Source organism: Ascaphus truei, chromosome 8, assembly GCF_040206685.1.
Source record: "Ascaphus truei isolate aAscTru1 chromosome 8, aAscTru1.hap1, whole genome shotgun sequence".
In the NCBI taxonomy this organism is placed as follows: domain Eukaryota; kingdom Metazoa; phylum Chordata; class Amphibia; order Anura; family Ascaphidae; genus Ascaphus; species Ascaphus truei.
Genome location: NC_134490.1, coordinates 96,644,782 through 96,662,157, shown reverse-complemented (window position 1 = coordinate 96,662,157; position 17,376 = coordinate 96,644,782). Strand labels below are relative to the sequence as shown.

General features: G+C 38.0%; 1 protein-coding gene across 3 annotated transcripts in view; it reads left to right on the top strand.

Annotated features, from left to right (window-relative positions):
• FAM13C (family with sequence similarity 13 member C) overlaps nt 1–17,376 on the top strand; it is a 507,877-nt gene that overhangs the window by 31,177 nt on the left and 459,324 nt on the right. For all 3 annotated transcript variants that reach the window (XM_075612947.1, XM_075612948.1, XM_075612946.1), the window contains exon 3: nt 10,537–10,657. In XM_075612947.1, coding sequence (XP_075469062.1) covers nt 10,537–10,657 — 121 coding nt within the window. The remainder of the gene's footprint in view (nt 1–10,536; nt 10,658–17,376) is intronic.

The following is a 17,376-nucleotide window of genomic DNA, read 5'->3' as shown; positions in this document are numbered from 1 at the left end:
CCAACACCTCAGTTAGGTCCCTATTTTTGTAACCCCTTGTACATAATTTAGCCAAAAGTTCCTGAGCCTGATAATCAAAATTCTCCTCTGTTGAGCATAGCCGTCTAAGATGTAATAGCTGGCCCTTCGGTATCCCCTTCTTTAGGGGTCGCGAATGATTACTACTGGCCATCAGGTAAGAGTTTCTCGAATTGGGCTTTCTATATACTTCTGTCTGTATATTCCCCTCTAGATCTATGTATAACATCAGATCTAGATAACAAATGTGGTGAATACTGTGCTCATAAGTGAAATATAAATTCTAATCATTCATATTCAACATATCAATGAATTCTTTTAGTGTCTGTGCATCACCCTCCCAAATTAAAATTAGGTCGTTGATAAAACGTGATGTGCTCTCTAAAGGGATTACGGTCACCATAAATAAAACGTGATTCCCATAATCCCATAAATAAATTCGCATAAGAGGGTGCAAACGATGTGCCCATTGCAGTGCCTATAAGTTGCAAATAAAATTGTGCGTCAAAACAAAAATAATTATGTGTAAGTAAAAAAGTGATAGATTCAATAAGAAAAGTGCATAGTGCTGGGGAAAGATTCGGGACATTCAAATAATGTTGTACTGCTTCAATACCCTGTCTGTGGTTAATAATAGAGTATAAAGATCTTACATCCATTGTAACCCATATATGATTTTTATTCCATTTTACACATTTCAAATCTTCAATAAGATCTCTCGAATCTTTAACAAATGAAGGTAAATCAAACACTAAGGGCTGCAAAAAAGTGTCGATGTAACGTGAAAGACCATCTCCCAAAGATCCATACTTGACACAATAGGCCTACCTGGCAGATGTGTCAAGGATTTATGGATCTTTGGGAGATGGTAAAATATGGGCACCACTGGGTGAGTAGGATATAAAAAGCCCAGCTCTTTAAGATTCAGGACATATAAGACCTCCCCAATTTCTAAAAGAGATCTAAGTTCCTTTTGGAACATTTCAGTTGGATCCACCTTTAGTTTCTGATAAGATAGTGTATCCCCCAGTTGTCTTAATGATTCCATTTTATAATCTTCCGCGGACTGAACGACTATTGCTCCCCCCTTGTCTGCTTTTTTGATGACCAAGGATTTATCTTTTTGAAGCTTTGATAATTCATGTCGCTCAGTCCCCGTTAGATTATCTAATCTGGGGTTACCTATGGTAAATCCATCAGCCAAAATTTTTAAATCTTGTTCGACTAGTTTTTCAAAGGCTGAAATATAAGGACCCTTAGATGCGTTGGCACAAAAACTAAATTTTTTCCTAAACTGTGTGTGCTGATGTGTAAAAAAATCAGATGAGAATTATATGATGTCAACGTATTAAACTGTTCATCTAGCAGACCCTTCAAATCTGCTATAGCGCAGTGTTCCCTAAATGAAAGAGAACGATTCTGTGAACCCATGTCCAATGCATCTATAGTATCCATCTCAGTTTCACCGGATTCCTCCACCTCCTCTTCTCTAGGATTAGTTCCTGAAAATAATTTTGTTAGTGACAATTTTTTAGAGTAAAGCATTGCATGTCTATAATGGTTAACACAAAGAAAAGTGCTTAGGCGCTATGTGCAATAAAATAAAATACTAACAATAATAACACAAACACAGAGTGACTCGTCGCTCTCCTAGTAGTATATGGAGATTAAAACCTCGGTGCTTAGGGAATTATAACAAATAAACACTTGGACAAGTGACTAAGAGAAGTCACTAAAAGCCCTAATAATAGCACTCAGAGTCGCCATACATTGATCTGTATGGTGGAGATGGATATACAGTGAAATCACTAGGACCAAAAAGGAGGTATATAACCTCCAGCCAACGGACTACAAACACCAATTAAAACCAAAAATAATAAAATTTTATTAAATAAATGACCGACGCAACTTAACAACTATGGGGAACAAATATAAACACACACAGGATTTAAAATCCTCACGGACCGAACGGTGATGGGCTAGTAAATGGGACAGGTTTATGTGTTAATACACATTGGTATCAGATAAATACATCATACTGCTGAAGGTAGATATATAGTTTGGTAAAGTCGCAATAGTACTGTTTTACGTATATGCTGGTGGTAAACAGAAATTCAAACTGTGAGTATACAACATAGCATGAATCCTTGCTGGAGAATGACTGTTACTACCCCGTGTGTAGATGTAAATACAGTGTGTAGCGCAATCAGCGGGGGTACTGCCCAACAACAGAAAATAAAACATAAGCACACCAGTAACAGTGATGTAGCGCTACTGGACAAAATAGCTTAGAATCAGCTATAACTTATCTCTAAGTGTCCAGACTGCTACCGCATAACCAAAGCAGCGTGTTGCTGTGTGTGGAGAAATACTACCTTCGCTGCATGTCCCTGCCCATACAGACCGTTCTTCCTGGTGTGCGTCAAGCGTCTGGAAGAACGGTCTGTATGGGCAGGGACATGCAGCGAAGGTAGTATTCCTCCACACACAGCAACACACTGCTTTGGTTATGCGGTAGCAGTCTGGACACTTAGAGATAAGTTATAGCTGATTCTAAGCTATTTTGTCCAGTAGCGCTACATCACTGTTACTGGTGTGCTTATGTTTTATTTTCTGTTGTTGGGCAGTACCCCCGCTGATTGCGCTACACACTGTATTTACATCTACACACGGGGTAGTAACAGTCATTCTCCAGCAAGAATTCATGCTATGTTGTATACTCACAGTTTGAATTTCTGTTTACCACCAGCATATACGTAAAACAGTACTATTGCGACTTTACCAAACTATATATCTACCTTCAGCAGTATGATGTATTTATCTGATAAACTACCGACACACTTTATTGCTCATCGGCCAGATCCGCAAGCCGGGAGATTTCCCAACTTGCTAGTGGCCGCCCCTCGCGCGGTCACGCGTCATCGGGAGCCTGCGCCACCTGCACGCGCGTCCAGGGCTCCCCGAGGGAGCCCTGGTGTCCCGCGATGTGGGGGACGGCGGCAGGGGGTTCCGGGGGACCCGGCGGACCCGGCAGCGGGAGGGAGAGCGCCCCGATCGGAGGGCGCTCTTCCGCTGCTTCGGCGCGCGCCTGTCACCCTCCGGCGCGCGCCAGGCTACTGCTGCGGCCGAGAACGGGCAAATGCTCGAATAAACTCGGCCGCAGCAGTACCAATGTGTATTAACACATAAACCTGTCCCATTTACTAGCCCATCACCGTTCGGTCCGTGAGGATTTTAAATCCTGTGTGTGTTTATATTTGTTCCCCATAGTTGTTAAGTTGCGTCGGTCATTTATTTAATAAAATTTTATTATTTTTGGTTTTAATTGTTGTTTGTAATCCGTTGGCTGGAGGTTATATACCTCCTTTTTGGTCCTAGTGATTTCACTGTATATCCATCTCCACCATACAGATCAATGTATGGTGACTCTGAGTGCTATTATTAGGGCTTTTAGTGACTTCTCTTAGTCACTTGTCCAAGTGTTTATTTGTTAACAATAATAACACAATGTGGACGTCAGTCACGAAATGCGTAGGGTCAAAGGTCACGGTGCCTTGGAGTTACACTGGTTGTGAGAAGTGTCAGTCAAGTGAAGCAGGAAGCAGCATCATTGAAGCAACAGTGCTGGAAAGCAGGAGTGTGGAGTTCCCTTACTCGGCAGCCATCTTGGAGTGTGTTTTGAAGCTAGAAGGAAAGACACTACACAGGGAGCCCCTGAGGACCCAAACTGCTGCAGGCGTCTGCCCCACTTGTCTACACATGCTTGTTATTCCAGTCCTGCTGTAAGTAGGGTTTTGGGTTTTAACCCCTTGATGACCCTCTGCAACAGGCTCTGTTTTTATTAAATAGTTATTTTTCTTTCAGCTTGATTGTTTTATGTTTGTCTTCTGTTAAGTGTTTCATGTTGTTTGTCCCATTTTAACATTACGTATTACACTATTATTTTTCTTTGTTTCTTTCCCTATGTCACGGACCCCTGGATGGGAGATTTTACAGTGATTGGAGCATTTGGATATCTTCCCTTCCATCTGTTTGGACTCTATTAGGGACTTTGGACTCTTTTTGGGCGCTGGTCTGTTTATGTCTATAATGGTGTCAAAAAGACGAAAATTACTTTGTGGGGCAAAATTAGGACCCCTATTAAGGAGTGTCAGTTGGTCTGTTGTGAGTGTCATATTTGAAATATTGATCACATTATCCTCCATTAAAAGTATTTCTTTCTTTTTGTTGCACCCCTCTGGTGTTCTCCTCTTCCTCTTTGACCTCCGCATACTAAAAAAGCAGAAGAACAAGAAGAGGAGGATGGTCTTATCTCTTCATCATATTTCTGCGCAGAGGAGCTTGCTCGACCTGGGGTTGAAGAATCCCGGTATACTCCCCCTGTATTTCTTTTTCTCCAAATATCCTATTTTTTATCAAATGATACAGAGTGGCTCCGATTCTCTCCCTCTGAGGTGTCTGACTCAAAACTAGATGTTTCCGTGTATCTATTTTTTTAAGATGGGTTTTTGGGGATTAGAGCCCCCCTTATCCTTCTCCTTTTGTGATTTATGGGGGGACTTGGATCTACCTTTGAAACGATTAGTGTTGGGAATAGTTGTTTTTTGCCATATGTAGACCTGTTTTTTAATGTAGTCCTGTTTGTCCCTTTCGAACTTTGCTTGTTTTTTCGCCATAATCACTTGTTCAACTTCATCTATGTTTTATGACAGAATCAGTTCATTGCTAGAGGAATGTTCCATTTTATTAAAAGATTTCAATTGAGTTTTTAAGTCATTAATATCTGTTTCCAAAGTGGATCTTTCTTCGTTTTTTTGTTCCACGATGCGCCGTATTAATTTAAAGGAACTCTCATCTAACGCTGATCTCCATTTTTCCTCAAAGTCTTTATTGTTGAAACCAAAAGTGGAGGATTTTTTAATCCTAAATCCTCTTGGTATTCTATTAACTCTTGTGTAATTTTCTAAAGTGGTTATGTCCCACCACAGCTTTATATTTGATACCAATAGACATATGCTTCTGAAACCTCCTCTTGAATGTTATCCTCCTGAAGTCTATTATATGAAGGGATAAGATTATCCCACTGAGTACATAGACTGTATGTTATAGTTTATTTATTTATATTCATATTATTCATTAGGATACACCTTTTATCTAAGAATATTTTTTTTTGCAAAGGAGATATATTATTTATATTGTTTGTTTTGATATAGGTTATGTTTAAATATTAGACTATAGGACTTAGTTTTTGCTAATTCACTTAGGACATATATTATTTTTAAGTTTATTTAGTTATGTTAATTTGTTAAAATGAATATCTGGTTTTGTAGAATTTGGATATCATCAATTTTTATTTTAATTGTGGGATATCATGGTTATGATATTGTTATTATTGTTTTGTTCCCCTTTTTCCCCTTTCTTTTTTCCTTTTTCATATAGATTTAAGGTGTATCCAAGACTAGGTTTTGTTGTCCTTTCTCTTTATTGGAGCACATATTCGTATAGGTTATTGTTTTTTCTTTTTAGGTTAAGTTTTTAGATTTATTTGTTTATACATGGTTTTTAATTCAAATATATTCAATTTCTTTTGTTTCAGTTTAAATATTAGATCGGACACACTGTTAGTAATAATTCAAGGTGATTGTTATTCTTATTAAGTATTATGTATCATTTCTTGTCATATGTTTACTTTTAGTGAGCAGCATGTTACATCTGATGATTTGTGTGTCTTCCCACTGTGCGCGGGTGCGCGGCTTTTCCCCTCTGGATTGAATCAGTGTCATCTGACAGTGGGTGCGATTCGGGGGGTGGTTTGCGGTGCGCCTGCGCGCAAGGGAGGAGGCTATAAATAGTGTACTAATCCGATCTGGGATCACTCTTTGATAAAGTCCCGAAGGGGACAAAACGCGTCAGAGGATCCTCCTTTGTGTGTTTTTAATTTTTGGCATATATGCCGTAATAAAGTTTTTTGCGATGCATTCGCCTCCAGCCTGATTCGCTTTCGCAGTGCTCACTCCCACACCCCTCCGTAAGTGCTTTTTAACATCTTTATTAATATCTTTATTAATGACCTTGAGGATGGCATAGAGAGCAAACTCTCCATCTTTGCTGATGACACTAAATTGTGTAAGGTTGTAAAACGAAAACAGGATTTAATTTCCCTCCAGAAGGACTTGGATGGACTGGTAATTTGGGCAGGTAAATGGCAGATGAAGTTTATTACAGGTAAATTTAAGGTTATGCATTTAGGAGACAGGAATAAACAGGCTACTTACAAATTACATAAAATGGGGCAAAATTAGGTCAATTCCTAAAGCTGCATCCCCGCTGGCACGGACCGCACTCATGCTTGAGAGTTGGTGACGTCACCAACTCTCAAAGCATGAGTGCAGGGTGTCCTGCCTAATATTGCAAGCGGGAGCAGGGGGCATGGATCGGGGCTATTTGTGTGTGTGTGTGTGTGTTTGTGTGTGTCTGCTGAGCGCACTTCAATCTCAAATGTTTTTGTCTCCCCAAGCTCCGAGCTTGGGAGAGCGTACATGCCCGTGCATGAGGGCTCACGCCGTGTGAGCGGGGACATCAGAATTCACATTGCAAGAAGGAACCTCGGCAAGCACAGCACGCTCAGCGCCAGTGGGGACGCAGCCTAATGGAGAAGGATTGTAGAATGCAGGTTAGCAATAGTGCCTGATGTCAGGCAGTAGCTGCATAGGCAAATTAGATAGTTAACTTGCATTAAACGGGGTATGGATGGAAGGCAAGAAAGTCTAATTATGCCACTGTATGAAGTGTTAGTAAGATCACACCTGGAATATGGAGTAGAGTTTTTTAAACCACTCCTTTTAAAAAGAGATTATGGAACTAGAAAAAGTACAGAGAAGAGAAACCAAACTAATAATGTGCATGGGAAATCTGAGGAGTTGCTAGCTAAATTAGATTTGATTACATTAGAAAACAGGCTTCTAAGAGGGGATAATATAACTATACTCAAATATATTAAGGGTGAAAACAACTTCAAATTAACTATTCATTCCAAGTACAGTACAAACAATAATGGGTCATCCCTTAAGGTGTGAGCCTGGAGGAAAGAAGATTTCACCAGCAACAAAGGAAGGGTTCTTTTATGTAGGGGCATTTAAAATGTGGAATTAATTCCTGCTGGAGACCGTGATGGTAGATACAATAGATATCTTTTAGAAAGGAAAGGTACACAGAGATATACCAAATAAGTAAACATTGGAAGGATGTTGATCCAGGGAAAAATTGGATTGCCATTATTGGAGTCAGGAAGGGTTTCCCTGTGTTTTTATTTTGTTTGCCTTCCTCTGGATCAATACACTTTAAATAGAAATATAGGATAAGTATCTGTTGTCTAAATTTAACATAGGTTGAACTCGTTGGACATATTTATTTTTTCAACCTCATCTACAATGTAACAATGTAACTATGTAACTATGTAACTATGTAACAATCAATGACCAAACTAAATATAAGAAAGAAGCAGTCAGAGTCAGAGACAGAATTTCTCATATCATTTATGTAAATCTACGTTGCTTCCAGGGAGATTTTACATTTATTACAATGCTACATACAACTGTTTCCTGTACTGCAAGTAATTACATCTGGGTTTTTTTAAATTATAGTTTTCAATTTCACAATCCATACTATATTTGGCTTATTTCTTAACGTTTATTGACTTTAAATATTTTATCTTGATGCATTATTTATGTATTATACCCAAATTATTACATTTTGTTATATTGAGAAACAGAAATAATGCATTTTGCCAACTAATACGATCTCAAAGAATGTTTTTCCCGTGTATAACTGTATATCAACAATTCATCTTTTCTCTTTCAGTTGATATACATCTTAACTGATTACTCTTTCAACATTTTACTTTCATAGATGTGTCTCCACTTCCCTTCTTAAAACATTTTTCTAGCTATAGGTTAATCCTGGGATGCGCAAACTATTTGCGCTGCGCCCTCCCTGCCTACTCCCCCCGTTGCTCGCACCCCCCCTATCTTCCTTTCCGCGTGTGGGGGTCATGTGACATCGCGCCATGACCCCGTGGCGTCATTTGACACTGCGTTGCCATGGTAACGCGTCGCTGAAGCCCCGACTGGCAGCAGGTAAGCAAATTGCAGAGGCTTCAGGCCTCCCCCGGCATTTAATTTAAATGTTGTGGGGAAGAGCGCGGGGCCTCTGTACCCGCCCACGCCCCCCCAGCAAAATCTCCCGACCCCGGTGGGACGTGCCTCCCAGTTTGCGCAACGCTGGGTTAATCTATATCTAATTTAGGAATAGCTCTGCAATGTAAATTATTACAGTATTTGCGAGAAAACATGTGTTACACAAATATCAGAAGGGAAAGCAGACTGTTGGGACTTTAAAAATCAACACAGATCAACTGGATGACAATGATTTAATTCATAATGATATTTAAAAGACATTATTGCATTATTGGATGCTAACAAAACAGAATTGGGACCTTTCACCTCCCTCAGACCAAAAAGTAAATTTACACCTTTACTAAAAACAAATGTGAACATAGAGATGTTCCTTACACTAGTGACGGAAGATACAGTATAGAACAACTAATTAAAACAAAAGCCCATGACAACAGGGGTCAATGTCAGAGAAAGGCTTTAATGGAACTAAGGGAGATGAAAGGTAGTATTATCAAATCCTCAGATAAGGGAGGAAATATTGTAATAATGTAAGAAGAAAAGTACATCCAAGAGAATCAAAGAAATTACAAAAGAATACTATAAAAACGCATCAAAAGATCTCTATCAGATCCTAAAATCAAGACTGGATAAAAAAGTAATTTGTAACGCAAAATTCAACTATATGATGGTTAAATGCCCTAAAACTGCAACATTTTTGAGTGTACCAATAGTACACAAAATCCTCTTGGCCAACCCATTGTCTCCGGTATAGGCTAAGTGAGAAAGCTACTGTAGCACATATTTGGATCAAGTGCTAAGACCATTTGTTACAACTCTTCCCTCATATACTAAACACGCAATAGATGTCCTCATAAAAATTTAAGGCATTTAACTACCTCCAAAAGTCCTACTAGCCACTCTAGATCTAGAATCTCTCTACACGAGTATACAGCACGAGTGAGGCACGGAGGAAGTAGCACATTTTTTTACAAGCAAAAGGCAAAGAATTTTCTATTCACACTAGATTTATAGGTGAGTTCCTTCAGCATGTACCAACAGACAACTTTTTTCTATTCCTGGGCAAATATTATTACCACATTCAAGGCACTGCTATTGGCACAACCTGTGACCCTACTGTACGTAAGCCAAAATCTATTTACTGTAGGCTGGTGGTAAGACATCAGAATATTTGCAAAAGAAATGCTTGCTTACTCCCAAAACATAGAATTATGCAATGGTACCACCGAAGAGTTTTAAAAATGTATTGATAAGCTTAATGATAATGATTACAATCAAAAACTCACTTCAGAGATCAATACTGAAAAAATTGTATTGCAAGACATAGATATAAGAATGGAACAGGATGGACCGTTGCAAACAACGGTCCATAGGGAAAAGGTGTCTACCAACAATCTCTTAACTCATCATGCTAGACCCCTCATTTTTGAGAGCTAAACGCAACTGGGATCTTTCATGTATGTAGATTAAAGAATTTGTGAAACAAGCCGATATAATGATGGAAAAGTTCCTAAATGGAGGATATAGTTGGAAATGTACCAAAAAAGCTTTTAATAAAACTAAAAATACGGAAAGACACACATTACTGTATGACAATAAACCTCAGCACACAGAAAACAAAATATGAATAATAGGAACTTATAATAAACAATGGAAGGAAATCAAAACAGTTGTTCAAAATATTGGCACGTCTTTTTGGAAGACAATGAACTGACAGAAATTCTAAACCCAACCGCAATGATAACATACAGATGGACAACAAATGTATCAGAGTACCTGTTTCATAACCATTATACTCAATGAAAAGCAACAACCAGGCTACTATCAAAAACAACAGCATCATATCAATGCTTTAAGTATAGAGCATGTACATTCATGGGCCCAACTATCCGTTTCCACAACTGTAATGATAATAAGTCCTTCAACAGTAGGACATTCATTAATTGTAAAATCAGTAGAAATCATTTATATGGCCAGGTGAAAATGTGGTATAAAATACATCTAAAAAACTACACGAATTACGAAAACGTGCTGGAAGATATACTGTAGGATCATCAGTAGACATTGACTGCCTTCAATTTCAAGGCATAGACCTACTGTATTAGCATTGGGCATTTGAAGAAGTGCCCCATTCCTATAGTATCTTATGACATTGCACTGCTTAGTAATGTGGTCAAAATCTCCAAAGCATGATAGCCATTGTCATTAATATGCATTCACTTGTATCACTGAGAATAGATTGTGTCTGTAAGGAATATAGACACCTGTCTTTTCTACAAATTTGTAAGACACATTTCATAAGCAATTTCTCTTTTTACCTGGAAAGGGTCCCATTCAGTCCTAAAATTCATGAGGAACAGACTTTGTGCAATGCTTTACTACTACATATGCTGAGGAATTATGAAAAGCTATCTGCAGATTTATTACAAGCAGAAGACGTCCCAAAGGTAAGAGGCCCATTACATTAACACGTTTCAGTGTTGATATTACCTCTAATTAACTCATCTCTCCATCTCTCAAAACTAGGATAAGTACGTGAAAGTAGCAATTTAATATACCATTAACAGTTTCCAATGACTATTTGGCCAAATCTGTGATATATGTGCATGTCGTCAGTACTTAATTCTAAATCATAAATCTAGTAGAATATTCTGTTATGTTACAATGATTACAGGAAAGTTACACACGGCATTAGATAGTTCTGTTAATTAGCTGGTAATATAAATACAGATGCAGCCACTAGTATTAGAACTCTTGCCTGGGAGAATTCTGGGGCAGACTCACAGTAAATACCGCAGCATTGCCTCAACATTTCTGTGAGATTCTTCATGGCCCATCGGATTAACACAGCAGGGGTCACATTCAGTTTGAATGGTACTGCAGGGATCCCCCGCTTTGTTAATCCGATGGGCCATTAAGAATCTCACAGAAATGTTGAGGCAATGTTCAGACAATGTTGCAGCATTTACTGTGAGACTGCCCCAGAATCTCCCAAAATTTCCCAGGTTACATAGTTATATAGTTACATAGTAGATGAGGTTGAAAAAAGACGTACGTCCATCAAGTTCAACCTACGCTAAATTTAGACAACAGATACTTTATTCTATATCTATACTTACTTATTGATCCAGAGGAAGGCAAACAAAAAACCCCAGGTAAGTGTTCTAATACTGGTGGCTGCATCAGTAGACGTATGTTTTATTTCTTCTGATGTACAATTCATTGTTACTCCCGTTCCATTACAAATCCTGGTGTTATTCATGCAAATGAGCTCATTACAGCCTAAATGATATTCTTCCCCGATTCACTTAAATCTGTTATCGTTAACTTTAGGAAATAACGCTTACTCTGGCAGTAGACCCATCCAAACCCTGAAATATGGCTCCTGCTAGAAAAGCGGGCATGGGACAGAGAGAAAGAGAGGGAACCCTTTAGTAAATTGCATTGGACAATCCATTGTTGACAAATGGCCTATTTATGTACACTGTAGTTGTTTTTTTTTGTTGTTTGTTTTGAAACAAATTGAAATCTATTTCTCAACTGAAATCATTAGCAGTAGGAATATATGTTGGTACTGTATGTCTTCTTCATGTTCTTACATTTGGCGCATGTTTTCTTATTCTATATATGCAAAAATAAAAAGTGATGAATGGTCACTACTCCTCCGCATCAACACACGCTTATAAGGTTAAAAAATAACTTTTATTAACAAAAACGAATGGACATCGTAAAAGAGACCACTCTGACGCGTTTCATCCCGCCATGGGACTTTATCAAAGAGTACAATCTCTTGATAACAACCACATATATATAGCAATAGCCAGATGATGATTGGATGGCTAGAAGTAGACACAGCAGATACAAATAATCACATTAAGGTGGAATCATATGCAATTAATCTCAAACTCAAAGAATGGTATGAGTGAGAAAAGAACAAACAATTACATATCTATATACATGCAAACACAGTTTAAAAACAATATTTTAAAAAACAACAGATCAGATGTCCAACATAAAATACAAATAAATAAACAATTAATCATGGATGTATACTCAATGGGATGAATGTGAAACAACATAAATCTAAATAGATCCTCTAAATATAATTATAATTAACCATTTGCTCAATATGAACAAAATGACGTCATATATAGATTATAATAATACTCCTATCACCCCTCTCCATTCTTTCAATCGTGTAGGAAATGTTTTAATTCCCAATCGGAATTGATTCCAAAGGGATGGAGAGTGGCGAGAGTATATATCCAGTACATTTCTTTTTTATTTAATGTATTCTCCCTATTACCACCCCTGGGGTGACGGGGTATATGTTCAATTGCAGAAAAGGAGAAATTACCAATTCCACCTCTGGGACATTGGGAGAAATGCCTGGATACAGGATGGATAAGATCTTTCTTTTTAATTAAACGTGCATGTTCAGCTATGCGTAGTTTTAAAGATCTAATCGTGCGGCCTACATATCTCTGGCCGCACGCACATTTGAGTACATACACAACATAGCTTGTATTACAGTTCAAAAACTCTTTAATGTAATGTTTTTTAACACCGTCTGAACCAGTAATGAACTTAGTAGGAGCAGCATATTGACAAATAGAACAATTTACACAACTATAAAAGCCTTTTGGGATCGTTGTAATGGATGAACGACCTGACTTAGAGTCAAAAAGACTGGGTGAAAGATGAGCGGCCAAAGTTTTTGCTTTACGAAAAGTAAATCTAGGGCCTTTCTTTAGTGAAGAACCAATATCTTCATCTAATAACAATGTATGCCAGTGTTTTGAAATGATACTTGAAATTTGTGATGATTGTGAACTATAAGTGGTTATAAAAAATGGGCTCTGAGAATCATCATTAAATGATAGCTTTTTTTTATTATTAAACCTTGAACCAGTCTTATTGATCAGAGCATCTCTATCAATGGAATCTGCTTTCTCAAAAGCTGCTTTGACATCCTTAATCGAATAGCCCCTGGCTATAAACCTGTCAAACATTTCTTTGGATCTTAACAGGAAAATATCATTACTGGAGCAAAGTCTCTTCAATCTCATAAACTGAGATCCAGGAATATTCCTAATCAATGAACGGGGGTGACAACTCCGTGCATTGAGAAGTATATTCCTGGAATTCTCCTTACGGTAAATATCGGTCTGGATGTTCATATCACTATCAATGTACAGAGTCAAGTCTAAATAGTTAATAAAATTAATATTGTGCTCAAAAGTGAATTTAATGTTGTAATCATTAGTGTTGAGATATTTAATAAAAGACAATAAAGAGTGCTCATCCCCCTTCCAAATCAAAATCAGACCGTCAATATATCTCTTAAAAAAGACGATATACTGACGAAAAGGACTATTAATGTGATAAATAAAATGTGACTCCCAAAAACCTATAAACAAATTAGCAAATGACGGTGCAAAACTTGTGCCCATAGCGGTACCCAATTTTTGTAAATAAAACCGTGAATCAAATAAAAAATAATTGTGCGTGAGTAAAAATAATATTGATTCTTGTATAAAGGTGCAATGTGAAATTGATAAAGTGGATAAATCTAAAAAGTGTTCTACAGCTTTAAGACCGTGCTTGTGCTCAATAATGGAATAAAGGGAGGTCACATCAAGTGTGACCCACCTGTATTCTTTCTGCCATTTGAGACTCTGTAGATTGAGAATGAGATCCGCTGTATCCCTGATGTAGGAGGGAAGTTGAAGCACCAGGGGCTGCAAAAATTTGTCCACATACCGTGATAACCCATCTCCCAAAGATCCAATACTCGCCACTATGGGTCGCCCCGGAGGATCAAGTAGCGATTTGTGGATCTTTGGGAGATGGTGGAATACCGGAATCACGGGATGTGGACAATGGAGAAATTCACATTCCTTAATACTAATAACATTGAGAATCCTACCTAAGGATAATAATTCAGTCAACTCAGAGGAATACAAAGGTGTAGGATCTTCTTTAAGAACTTGATAATGTTTGGGATTTTGTAACTGTCTAAGTGCCTCTTTCTCATATTGATGTGAAGACAGTACCACAAGGGCACCACCCTTATCCGCTTTCTTGACCACAATATTATGATTTTTCTTGATTTGTTCAATTTGTTGTACCTCGGTGTATGTCAAGTTCCCGGACTTAGTATTGGAAAATGAAAAGCCCTTAGAAAGTAAATTTAAATCTCTTTCAACTAAACCTTCAAATGTGGTAATTGAAGGACCCCTGTTGTAATTAGGACAGAACATGGATTTTTTCCGATAACCGGAGTCTATAGAGCCAAAAAAGGTTTGATTATGTGCAGTCAAAGACTCCCCTTGAGACTCTAATAAAGCATCTAAATCAGAAATGACACAATTTTCTTGAAAATTAAACAAACTCTCGTTGGGGACAAGATCAACCTGTTCAGAATTAACAGGATCTCTAACCGTATTAGTACCCAACAGTCGCTTTTTTGAAGCGAATAGTTTCTTCAGAGAGAGTTTGCGAGTGAATTTTTGAAGGTCTATTACAGTCTGGAATAACTGGAAATTCTGTGAGGGCGCGAAACCTAACCCCTTATTTAAGAGTGTTAATTGTTCCAAGGAAAGATCTACCCCTGACAGATTGATTAGATTGTCAGGGGAACTCACTCGTATTTCTTCCTCTTGGATCTCCCCCGGCTTTCGTCGTTTCCTTTTTGACCTTCTCGTTCTACTCGGCCTTTGGGATTTGACTGTAAAAAAGCCGAGGAAGGCTGACCTGATGATTTAGAAACCCTTGGTTGAAAACTAGAGGTAGAAGCTCTATCCTCATAGTTAGAAGCTCCCCTATCGTCTCTTGAATGCCCTGTACATCTATCAAATGACACAGATTGAGATCTAGTCTAATAATCAGAAATATCTGATTCGAAGCTAGAAGTCTCTACTCTGGTGTTTTTTAAAATAGATTTATTTGGATTCTTTTTAAACCAATTTTTTGATTGTTGTTGTTTACCCCTTGGTGTACTAGAATTGGAGAGCTCTCTAACAACTTGTGGTTTTTGCCAACAATATATTTGACTTTTGGTATAATCAATACGGTCTCTCTCAAACTTAGTGTGTTTCTTTTCACTAATAGTTTCCTCAATTGATTCTACATTGGCTGAAAGAGTTTTATCATTTTTTATAAATTGTTCCATTTTTGAAAATGGTTTCAATTTATTTTGCAAGGTTGTTATTTCTTCCATAAGTTTAGATTTCTCAGAGGTTTTCTGTTGAATAATAAGCTCCATGAGCGGTTTAGAGCATGTATCAAGAATCTTAAACCAATCTTGCTCAAATTTACTACTCAGAAAACCAAAAGAGGGCACCTTTTTCACCCGCAACCCCCTAGGGATTCTATTACACCTTAAATAATTCTCTAGTGAGGTGATATCCCACCAGAGTCTTATATTCAGAACAAGAAGCTTCTCCAGTTTGACAAAATGGTGTGTCAAATCTGATGGCTCATCACATATAATATCAGACACCCCATCAAAAAGATGGGCTGCATTCTTGGAACGTTTAGTATTATCCCCGCAAGAATAAACATAAGTGTTATCAACATCATCAACAAGAGCAATTTCATCTTCATTAAATTCATCCATGATCAATAATAAATAATAAATTCAGTAACAATAACTGCAACAAATTATCAAAAAATCAAAAATATAAAGGAAAAAAGATTGTGTTAATAGTCCTGTTCAATTGGTTATAGCCAGAAAAAATAAATAAATAAACTTAAATCTTCAGCAGAAAAAATACACATATATGTCCATTATATCATATTCAAAATTGAACCTTCGAGATCAGAAACAGGATGAGCAAAATGGAAAAATAGTCTATGTCCAGAAAAAAATGGAGTATGACCTCCGGTATTCCAATGCTAGCAATCATGTGTAGGTATATAGGCATATATTTAGCCAATGTTCAGGCACAACGAAGGAAGGGGTCCCAATGCAGGCAAATGAGCAATATAACAGTATATAGATATGGGGTGGCTATAAGGTATAATGTACCGACCGGGGGCTAAATATCAATTGGATACTGAAGGTGCAAACATAATCTGACCTCCGCCACATCAATCTGCAACCTCCCTAATGACCCAAATAGACTCTGCCCTTAACCGGTAAGTAACCTGCCACCCCAATAGCTGAGCTACATGCTGTTAGCACCCGTAACCTTTAACTGTAGGCGTGCTGCCGTCGGCATCGGGAAACTGTAGCTGATCCTGAGAAGGGAAGGCGCTCCTGCGCAAGGTTCTAGCGGATACCGTTACTGCTCTGCTGTCTGGTGGTGAAGCCAGCTCCCCGGTCCGTCGATGGAGATGACGTCACTCGGCTGCGCTCGTCTGCTGACCCGGTCACCATGCGCTGCGGCATGTAATACTTCCAACCCCTTGTCTCTGACTCCAACAGCTGAGTTACCTCCGGGGAAACAGCATGCAGTGTGCTCCGGCGCACAGATCTTCGGGATACCGCCTCTGCTGGAAAGTGGAAACACCTGCTAGCATGTTGGGACCTCTGTGTGCTCCATATCAGATGTAGGCAAAAATAAAAAGTGATGAATGGTCACTACTCCTCCGCATCAACACACGCTTATAAGGTTAAAAAATAACTTTTATTAACAAAAACGAATGGACATCGTAAAAGAGACCACTCTGACGCTTTTCATCCCGCCATGGGACTTTATCAAAGAGTACAATCTCTTGATAACAACCACATATATATAGCAATAGCCAGATGATGATTGGATGGCTAGAAGTAGACACAGCAGATACAAATAATCACATTAAGGTGGAATCATATGCAATTAATCTCAAACTCAAAGAATGGTATGAGTGAGAAAAGAACAAACAATTACATATCTATATACATGCAAACACAGTTTAAAAACAATATTTTAAAAAACAACAGATCAGATGTCCAACATAAAATACAAATAAATAAACAATTAATCATGGATGTATACTCAATGGGATGAATGTGAAACAACATAAATCTAAATAGATCCTCTAAATATAATTATAATTAACCATTTGCTCAATATGAACAAAATGACGTCATATATAGATTATAATAATACTCCTATCGCCCCTCTCCATTCTTTCAATTGTGTAGGAAATGTTTTAATTCCCAATCGGAATTGATTCC